This window comes from Cervus elaphus, chromosome 15 (assembly GCF_910594005.1).
Source record: "Cervus elaphus chromosome 15, mCerEla1.1, whole genome shotgun sequence".
NCBI lineage: Eukaryota > Metazoa > Chordata > Mammalia > Artiodactyla > Cervidae > Cervus > Cervus elaphus.
Genome location: NC_057829.1, coordinates 45,059,991 through 45,070,893, shown reverse-complemented (window position 1 = coordinate 45,070,893; position 10,903 = coordinate 45,059,991). Strand labels below are relative to the sequence as shown.

The 10,903-nt window shown below is 40.8% G+C and overlaps 1 protein-coding gene across 10 annotated transcripts; it reads right to left on the bottom strand.

Moving 5' to 3' along the window:
• Positions 1 to 5,898: 5,898 nt before the first annotated feature.
• ZNF32 (zinc finger protein 32) lies at positions 5,899 to 10,576 on the bottom strand. Of its 10 annotated transcripts, none has more exons than XM_043926605.1 (4): positions 10,469 to 10,541; positions 9,430 to 9,643; positions 8,101 to 8,240; positions 5,899 to 6,881 (listed from the first exon to the last, which is right to left on the bottom strand). In XM_043926605.1, the coding sequence occupies exons 3-4, from the start codon at positions 8,168 to 8,170 to the stop codon at positions 6,088 to 6,090; spliced, it is 864 nt and encodes a 287-aa protein (XP_043782540.1). In that variant the 5' UTR covers positions 8,171 to 8,240; positions 9,430 to 9,643; positions 10,469 to 10,541; the 3' UTR covers positions 5,899 to 6,087. The 10 variants fall into 10 exon arrangements, with proteins under 10 accessions (XP_043782540.1, XP_043782538.1, XP_043782539.1 ...); XM_043926603.1 differs by having other exon boundaries at positions 10,269 to 10,525; XM_043926604.1 differs by having other exon boundaries at positions 10,300 to 10,525.
• Positions 10,577 to 10,903: the final 327 nt, after the last annotated feature.

The window sequence follows — 10,903 nt, the reverse complement described above, 5'->3', positions numbered from 1 at the left end:
TGGCTTGTAGGCTGAAGAGCGTGGGCTCAATAGTTGTGGTATACGGGCTTAGTTACCCCATAGCATGTGGAATCTTCCCGGACCAGGGCTCAAACCTGTGTCGCCTGCTGTGGCATGTGGATTCTTAATCACTGGACCACCAGGGAAGTCATAAATACAGTATTTATAATATGCCTTCCTTCTGTTTCCTTGGGACTTCCCTGGTGGCTCAGATGGTAAAGAATCTGCCTGTAATGCAGGAGACCTGGGTTCAATCCCTGAGTCAGGAAGATCCCCTGGAGAAGGGAATGGCAACCCACTCCAGTATTCTTGCCTGGAGAATTCCATGGACAGAGGAGCCTGGCAGATTACAGTCCATGGGATTGCAAAGAGTTGGATACAGTGGAGCAACTAACACTTTGTATTAGCTTGGGTCCTACTTGCTTCTCCAGTCTTTAATCTTGCCATCTTTTCTTAGCAAGAATCACAAGTGGGATGAATTAATTTTACATAACCTTTAGCTGTATAGACCAGAACATTATTATCCATGGGGTGCAGCTCTCATTTTCAGTAATTCAATATAACATTGAAATTAAAAAAATTTTTTTTTTGGTTCAAGAGTGTGTATTTGAAACAAAGATGTCAGCCCTAAAGCAAAATACTGAGATGTGATTTGGGAGAACAGAGTGTCATGATGGTAAGCATCCTGTATTAGGAAGGCAGAAGCTGCACAGAGAAGACACACTATAAATGAGAGGAAAGTGAGAAAGACTTCAAATATTATCCATTAGAGAAATCATACTGATGAGAAACCTCATAAATGTAAAGAATGTGGGATAGCCTTTATGAGCAGCTCATCCCTTTTAAATCATAAAATTCATAGGCAAGAAGTCTTACAGATGGGTTAATTGTGGGCAGTTCCTCAAGAATCACGCAACATTTGTTAATCATCAGAAAATTCATTTTAAAGAGAAAATACATAAATGCAATGAATGTGGAATAGCTTTCAGAAATAATTCTGTCCTTTTAAGTCACCGAAGACTTCATTATATTAGTCAGAAACTCTACAAATATAAAGATTGTGGGAAAGCCTTTGCTCAGAATTCAGGCCTTGCTTGTCATGTGAAAATACATAGTGGAGAGAAGCCTTAAATGTAATGAATGTGTGGAAACTTTCAGGGATAACTCAACTGTCTTGGAACATCGGAGAATACATACTGGTGAGAAACCATATCCATGTAATGAATATGGAAAATCCTTTAGGAAAATTCCAAGACTTATTAATCATCAAAGTATGCAAACAGGAGAGAAACTATCACTGTAATAAATGTGGAAAATCTTTGAGGTACAGTTTATCCTTTGCTGGACATCAGAAAACTCATAGTGGGAATAAATCCTATCAATATAATGATCGTGGGAAAGCCTTCATGAAGAGCTGAGCCCTTATTGAACATTGGAGAATTCATACTAAAGAAAAACACTATCACTGTAAGAAATATAAGAAGTCCTTCAGGCATAACTCTGGGCTTGTTGAATATCTGAAAATCCATCCTGGAGAAAAACCTTATGAATGGAATGAACGTGGGAAGGCTTTCCCTCAGAATTCAGGCCTCAAATGATACAAGAATATTCATAATAAAATTCAGAATTTGAGTCATCAAATGTAGTTTGGTAAATCATGCAGAGATTGTTTATTCCTTTTTGACCATAAAAGAGGAGACATTCAATAAATTACATACTTAACAAATATATTCTGTGACTCACTGTCCTGGAAAATGTCTCACTAGTAACGATATTCATTGTAGTTTATACTGCTATCTGGTTTATACTAGTGAAATATTTGAAGAACCTAAATGTCTATATGGAAACATTTACTACAGAATGCTATATAGCAAGTGAAAAGAATGAGGCAGAGCTCTATTTATAATCATAGAAATATCTACATGATACCTTGTTAAGTTAAAAAAGCAAGTTGCAAAGAATTATATTGTATAAATGGCCATACTACCCAAAGCAGTCTACAGATTTAATGCAATCTCTACCAAATTACCCATGACATTTTTCACAGAACTAGACAAGTAATCCTAAAATTTACACACAACCACAACAGACTCAGAATTGTGAAAGCAATCTTAAGGAAAAAGAACAAAGTTGGAGGCATAACTCTCCCAGACTTCATACAGTACTACAAAGCTACAGTAATCAGAACAGAACGGCGTTGGCACAAAAACAGACAGGGATCAGTGGAACAGACTAGTGAGCCTGGAAATAAACCAACACAACTATTGTCAATTAACCTTAACAAAGGAAACAAGAATGTACAGTGGAGAAAAGACAGTCTGTTCAGCAAGTGGTGTTGAGCAAGCTGCACAGTCACATGCAAATCAATGAAGTTAGAATACTCCCTCATACTATACACAATAATAAACCCAAAATGGCTTAGAGACTTCAATGTAAGACATAACATCATAAAAATCCCAGAAAAGAACATAGGCAAAACATTCTCTGATATAAATCATAGTAATATTTTCTTAGGTCAATCTCCCAAGGAAAAATAAATAAAAGGGAAAACAAGCAAATGTGATCTAATCAAACTTTGCACAGTAAAGGAAACTAAACAAAAGGAAAAAAAACAATCTATGGACTGGGAGAAAATATTTGCAAATGATATGACCAACAGGGGCTTAATTTCCAGAATACATGAACAGTTCATACAGCTCAATGAAAGGTAAAAGCCCAATCAAAAAGTGGGCAGGAAACCTAAATAGATATTTCTCCAGAGAAGACATTTAGATGGTCAACAGGCACGTGAAAAGATGCTCAGCATTGCCATTTATTAGAGAAATGCAAATCAAAAATACTGTATATACATATATGTGATAAGTGAATCACTTTTGTTGTACAAAGCAGGAAATCTCTAGCATGAAACTTTGCAAACCACTTTTGACACATTTGGTCACAACATCTCCAAACACTACAATTTTTTTTTGCATTTCAGTTTCATTTTTACCATTCTTGAAATAATGAAGCATAAGATGCTGAAAAACGTTGCTTTTTTCTTCTGTCTTCAATATTAAAATGGCTACACAAATACTCATGTTGGCAAGTTTTTAAAAAATGCATACTGATATGACAGCTATCACAATACAGTCTAATAAAATTGTTTTGAATGAAGTTATAACTAAAGCACTACTAGATCCATCTTATGGGAAAAACCAAACAAAATTTTTGGCCAACTCAAAACTTCTTTATTTTATAATTTGGATTGCATCTGTGTTAGCTGATCTAAACCTTACCTCCTATTTTGTCAAAGGGAATGTTTATTTTTAAACCTTAAGCTTTCCTGTGAACCATAAGTCATAGTTTCCTGTTTTTATTTTATAAGTATTAAGTTGCTCCCCAGATTTTTCATTTTTTCAAAATAGTTTATCCTTAAGAAATATCTTAGCTAATACTACTGTATAGCAAATAACTTGAAAATTTAGTGGTATAAAAACATAACCTTTAATTTTTTGTATGATTTTGTATGTTTGGAAGTTGGCAAGAAAGTTCTAACTACGGGGTTTCTCATCTAGTTTTCATGAGATGTCATCTGGGGCTTCAGTCAATCTGTAGATTCTTATGGGCTAGGCATCTACTATGGATCACTCACATGGCTGAGAGTTTATGCTGAGTGTTGGGAAGTAAGGTGAACCTGTCCAGTGGAGCACTTACATATTGTTTGTCCAGCAGAGTGGCCTTGAGATAGTTGGAGTTTTTTACTTAGCACCTGGTTGTCTCCAGAGTAGGTGTCCTGAGAATCATGCAGAACTTTCCAGACTTTTAAAGGGCTTTTTAGACCTATTCTGGGAAGTCATGTAGCATCACTTCTACCATGTTTCATTGTTTGAAGCTGTCACAGGCCTACCTGGATTTAAGGGGAGATGATATGGACATGAGATGGGTATCAAAGAACTGGGCAATGTTTTAAAATTACTTGATTATTAAACTTTATATATATAAAGTGTACTTTGCATACCTACATGCATGCATAGATTTTAAGTGTTAAGTTCAATCAGTTTTGACAGCTGTATATACCCATGCATCTATCACCTGAAGAAAGAATATTTTTTCTTTGTGAGCTTGTCTTGTGCTTCTTTCAAGTAAGGCCCCTCCCTCCATGTCCATAGAGGCAACCACTGTTTGACATGTTTTAACACAGATTAGCTTTTTCTGTTCTGTGAAATGATATAAATGGAATTATATATTTGTATGTGTATGTTTGGGTTCTTTCACTCAACATAAATTGCTGAGATTTTTTTCTATGTTATTGCATTTATCAGTTTTAAAATTGCTGAGTGGTATTTTATTATATGACTGTACCATCGTTTATTACCTTGCCTGTTATTGGACCTATGGGCTGTTTTCAGTTATAAATAAATGAGGATGATACGAACATTTTTATATGCATCTTCAAATATTATCAGGGTACTTTAGGAGCAATATTGTATTACTGTTGAAACCAAGGGGCGTCCCTGGTGATTCAGTGGTAAAGAATCCGCCTGCCAGTGCAGGAGATGTGGGCTTGATCCCTGGATGGGGAAGATCCCCTAGAAAAAGGAAATGGCAATGGTATTCTTGCTTGGGAAATTCCATGGACAGGGGAGCCTGGAGGCCTGCAGTCCTTAGGGTCGCAAGAGAGTTGGACATGACTGAGTGACTAAACAACAATTCAAACCCATAGTGTTTCTATGTTCAAAGATCTTTTGATAAAATTTACCTATTTTCTGTCAAGTTTTTTGGGATTAAGGAGCCTCCAGCCTATTACGATCTACTAGAGGGAACCTAGAGTTTATAAGAACCTACAGTTTATAGGATAAAGAAAGAATGAGAATCTTATCAAGAAAACCATTCTATTTACATCATTCATCATTTTAATTACATAAAAGCTCACAATGAAAATTTAGAGATAGCTAAAGTTAAAAAACAAAAATGGAAATTCTCCCTTAAAAGTAACCTTTTCTCTAGTATTTCTCAAATCTCATCTACTAGAGGTTAAAAAAAAGTTAATAGATAATCCTTCCAAATTTTCTTCCAGTGAGTCCATGCATGTATGCAGGAAGAGGATTGTGTTGTTGGAGGACTGGATCTTCATTATTGACTACAAATCAGCTCAGTAATGAGGACATTTATGCCCTTACTGGGCTTCCCAGGTGGCCTAGTTGGAAAGACTCTGCCTGCCAATGTGGGAGATGCAAAATAGGTTTGATCCCTAGGTTGGGAAGATCCCCCGGAGGAGGAAATGGCAACCCGCTCCAGTATTCTTGCTTGGAAAATTCCAAGGACAGAGGAGCCTGGCAGGCTACAGTCCCAGGGGTCGCAGAGTCGGACACAACTGAGCGACTAAGTGCACACACACATGCCCTTACTGGGTGATTCTGAGATATTGCTACTGCTGCCAAAAGGGAATGAAAGTCATCATATCTCTTCTCAAACTGTAGATACTTTTCTGCTCTTTGGCTATAGGCAAGTAATCTCTATCCTAGTTAGGAGTGGAAGACTGAAGTGAACCATAGTGCAGACTTGGAAGGGATCCTGTTTTGTAAGGAAAGTTTAGGGTCTCTGCTACGAACATGGGTGATTTGTTAGAATATGCTCTTGAGGCTATCATCCAGATAATACAGTGTTCAATATGAGGGGTTATATTTGCCTCATAAATTCTGCCACGGGTCTTGAATGTAAAACAAAATTTGAATATGTAGAGAAGAAAAGAATCTTGGGATTGGTAAGGGGCTGGATTTTTTGAATAGGCCGATGATGTCAATTGCAAATATAAAACCTGTATCTGCTACATACATCTCCAATTGTGTACTAAATTAATGGAGGTACCTTAGGAAATCAAGTCAAAATAAATGGACAGAAATTATGAACCATACATGATAATGATAATAAACAAGACATTTATTTTTCATACTCATTTGGGGGGAAAAAAGAAAACTCAGTTTGCTCTACCCAGTGATGGTCTTTCTGAAGGAGTCTCCATTCATTCCATAAAACTGGATAGGCTGTTTAATCTCAGGTGATTTTATCCTGTTAATTCATAAAGAGAACTTCCTCTGAAGAGAGTGGTTACAAGGTGAGCCTTTGTGAGCAGCTTCGCTGGTGCACAGCCAGACTCCCTCTCTGAGTGAAGCTTTTCCCACACTGGCCACACAGATAGGGTGTTTCTCCTGTGTGGATTTTGCCATGCAGAACACAGTTCCCCCTGGTGTGGAAACTCTTCCTGCATTGTGCACAGGCATAGGGTTTCAGGCCTGTGTGGACTCTGATATGAACAATTAAGCTTCCTTTCTGACTGAAGGCTTTTCCACACTGATCACATCTATAGGGCTTCTCACCACTATGAACTCTTCTGTGAACAGCAAGGTTACTTTGATTCCTGAAGCTTCTCTGACAAATAGCACACTCATAGGGTTTCTGTCCCGTGTGGAGTCTTTCGTGAACGGCCAGACTACCTCGTTGACTAAAGCTTTTCCCACACTCCTTGCACTGATAGGGCTTCTCTCCTGTGTGTATTCGTTGATGTGTAACAAGATTGCCTTTGGCCCTAAAGCTTTTTCCACAATGGGTACACTCAAAGGGCTTCTGACCAGTGTGGATTCTCTCATGTAATGTTAGACTACCCTTCTGCCTGAAGGATTTTCCACATTCCTGGCACTCATAGACCCTCTGTCTCACTCCAGGTGGATCTTCCTGTAGTGTCTTAGAATCTGGGGATTTTTGTTCCAGCTTCTCTCTTCTGAAAGAATTCTGGAAATCCCAGCTTGAGGATCCTGTGGCCTCAGAGTGATCATATTTTTGGTGGGCTTCTGTCATCACATCTGGTAAAATGAGAGGGAAGTCATGTAAGATGCACCAATATGCTGAGTGAGAAGAACAGGGAAAAAAGAAACAATGCTTTGAGTGCTTATTATGTGCCAAATAGTATACTATAAACTTTGCATAGATAATTTAATCCTGAAAACAATCTTTTGTTACAGTTAAGAAATGAATGCATAGGGCGGTTATCAAAGATCGCTTCTAGGTAAGCACAAAATTAGGACTCAGACACAGGCACGCTCTGTAGCAGTGTACTGCCTCTAAATTTAGTTTAATTTAGCTTCCCAAATAGTCTTGTGTATAGACATGATTATCTCCATTTTACAGATAAGAAAACAAGCCAGAAAAATAAAACTATATAAGATCACATTTAGTCCCATACTGAAGTTTTATCTGACACCAAGACAGGTGTGGATCCAGGCTGTATGGGGCCTAACGTTTTAAATTTTGGAGAGATTCCCATTAAAAAGCAATATAAAAGTAGGGATAGGACCTTAAAGAGACCAGTGTAAGGGAAAGCTCCTGAAGCTTAAGTTTTGTAGACTTCATGAGAAATCCACCTCTGCTCTAGTCTGCTCTCCTTAACGGTGGAGTAGAGTAGGCCCATGCTGTCAGGATATATGTAGCAGAATCCTGGATACTTTACATCTATTAATTTTAATCACTGCAAACCTGCAAGATAGAACTTATTGTCCCATTTTGCAGATGAAGAGCCTGGAGCTCAAGAAGGTTAAATAACTTGTCTAATACCACAGATCCAGTCATGGCAATCATAGAATTTGATCCAAGGAATTTTTCCCTTTAAAATCCATGCTGTTTCAATCTGCTAAGCTATGGTGAAACTGAAGTCAGTTTTGGTTTGGAAGTTTTTCTCAATCCTTCCTATGCAGATATTGACAGTATTTCCCAATATTGCCCTGTATATGAACCTCCTACTGCACTTTAAATATAAGTCCATTCATCACTAGTAGTTTTCTGGAGTCATCCTAGGTAGATTTCAACTTATTCCTCTGTCTTACCATTGCTCATTCAGTGATTGTGCTGAGATTTAAAACTGCTCATTCATTTTCTCAGATACTACCTACATATCAAAACTGTTCTCTTGCTGTTTCTAACTCGAGCTTGTAGGCTTTCCCTGTAACCCCTAAAAATAGTGAGTTTCACCAAAGGAACATCTCTGCATCCCCAGCCTGTTGTCCAGTGGTGAGAACAGGGACACTGATTATTGTGACTTGAGGGCATCCCAGCAATCAACAGACTCACTGAAAAAGGCTACATTCTGGGCATATCTTCCATGACAGTCCAGCAGGGTAGCTGTTGGAAATCCAAACATGTCCACTCCTGCTGTATGAGCTTAATCACCACCTCTTCGTATGATTCTTCCATGGGCTGTACTTGAGTACCTAGGGAGGGAAAAACAAAAACAGAACAACAAAAACAGGAATGGATAAGAGAATTGATAAGTGAGAAGAACAGTCAACAGGAGCTCTGGTTTGGGGTATGAGTGAATGGAGGAAATCTTGTTTGCCTAATGTAATACCAGTCATCTATAACATAACTGCAAAATGGGCCAAGACGTACCATAGCTACTTATAAATGAGTCCAGGAGGAAGCAAGAGGTGCAAAAGCAGAGAAGACAAAAAGCCAAACATGTTTCTTTTCCTGCCAATGCCAAGAAAATGGTCCTTACTATTTGTACCTTAGCTTTTGCATGGGATTGGAATCTTCCATTTCCTTCCCCTGCCTAACTGCCTGCTATTTTATCCTCCAAGCTTCCAGAGAAATTCAGACTATAAAAAACAACATTTCAGCCTTAATAATTGGTTCTGTGATTGAAATGTCTCTGACTTTCCTTTCCAGTCCCCTCTAGATTGTTAGGACAGAACAAGAGCTTTCATATTTCCTTTTAGCACTTCTTTAGAGGCTCTTCAAGATATGAGAATACTAGTTCTGAGGAAGCATACTTGTCAATTCTTGGAAAAAGAACTACTTCAGATTCCAAATCCAAGTAACTTGCCCCAAGTCCCAGAGCGAGTATGGAGTCAAGGTGGAGCAAAGGTTCAAATCCAAGACTTCTTGGATCCAAAGCCTATGTCTAGACAATTCTTTACTTTCTCATCACTAAAAAGTGAATGGAACAGAGCTTGACCAGACTACTATTCTTCCAGATCCTAGGAATCCTCCTACTCCATAGTATCATTTTCTATTTTGGGGGGAATATTCTTATTTCAGGACCCTAATTACTAAATTCTTACACTTAACGCAGTGGTTCAGTGTGTATAATCTTTCCCTCTAATATATCCCATGAAAATGCTGGCCTTATGATTTAATGAAATTAAGCAGTGTGATGCTACAGTTCTTTGTTAACCCAAGCATCTGGTCTTCTTGACCGCTGCACCTCCTGTTCCATGTTGTGATGACTGTAGAGGCATTAAAAACTCTTATTTGAAAGACTCAGCTCCAGTTTGCATTGCAAGCCACAAAGCAATGCCCTATTGGTGTCAGGACATCATAGCACCATTCACTTGGAAGTGCTAGGTGTTACTGATCAACCACACATCCACCAAGAGTCAATGAAAAGTACATGGGTACCTGCTGCCTGAGGCTGGACCCTGTCCTTGGTGAGTCAGCAAATAGTTTGCTCAGAACACCTTGGGTAGAATTTTCAGCTGTGCCTCTCCACAGGCTGTGAGATATTCAAGTAACAGCTCAGCTATGTTTCAAGAACCTCCTGATTAATGAAGGGAAATTGCCGTATTTTTCTCCATAGATTGCACAGGTGTGCGGAATCAAATTCCTGAAGATTCTGTAGAAAGACACTTTATAATAGAAAATAGTGCTTTTTCCTATCAAGAAAGCTATTATATCCTGCTTACAATGAGGCCACGAGAGATGAATCCTACCCTCTGTCTCCCCTTAAATGACACTGGGGAAGTAACCAAACAGCCCTGACCTACTCACTCACTTAAATGCTGTAATATCAAGTAGCTTCTGGGAGAATCAGAGTCAAACGTCAAGGGCCTCTGACATGACCTAACAGACTTAAGGCCTAAAGGTGAGAGTCCTCAGTGAAGGACCAGGACAGGGGGAACTGTGCTGTATCCGGGGCATAGTTTCAGGACTAGGAGATTCTGGGCAGGGGTGATTATTTTCCCCGCACACCGGAATTCACTTTGTCCTTTCCCATTTCCCTACTCAGAGGAATTTGTTCTTTCTTTCACCCAGCCTAGAGACTGCATATCCTGTCTCCATCTTATGAAGCCCTCCCCGCGGGCCCAGAGGCACACCAGCCTATGGTCCCTCCCGCGTCTCCAGGTGCGGGGCCTTCCCGCACTCCCGGCCCTGCCTTGCGGCAGACGGGCCCCTGCTCCTCCCGACAGACTCTGCCATTCCCCGCCTCAGCGATTTCCCCACCCAGACCCGCGCCGGACCTCGGCACCCAGCTCTCCGGTCCAGCTAGACCTTTTCTTGCGGGCCGCAGACCTCTCGCCTCGCAGCTGGCCTCTCTGGGGAGGCTCCAGGCTGGTCAGGCCTGCTCAGGGACGCGAGGGGGTGGGGGTCGGAGGCGGCGGCCTGAAGGCGGGGCCCTGCCTTGTCTGGGTGTATTGACCCAGCCAGCGGCCTCACTCACCACAGCCGCGCGCGCCCGCAGACAGACAAAGGCCGGCACCGAGCCCTTAGGAACGCCGGCGCGAGTGGACCGGACTACAACTCCCAGGAGGCTCCGCGCGAGCCCCAGCCCCGTGCTTTGGCGGCCCCGGCTTCCCCGAGCACTGTGGGAAACGTAGTTCGGCGATGCGACCCTCTCGGCGTGTCTAGGCGAGCGCTGGGCGCTCGGGTCACTCCTGTTTGGACCGAGTCAGAGGCGCAGACTTGTTCGCGGTCGTAGAGCGAGGACCAAGAGCGCCAAATGGCCACTCAGATTAGCTAGGCATGGGATGGCAGCTTGGTGAAGCCATCCTCCGAGCCAGGGGTCTTGCATGGCACTGTGGAAGGAAACAGTTGGGAAGAAATGAGTTGATGAAGCCTGGGGTGCTTAGGGTTTTGTGTCGAGCAGTTTCCTGAG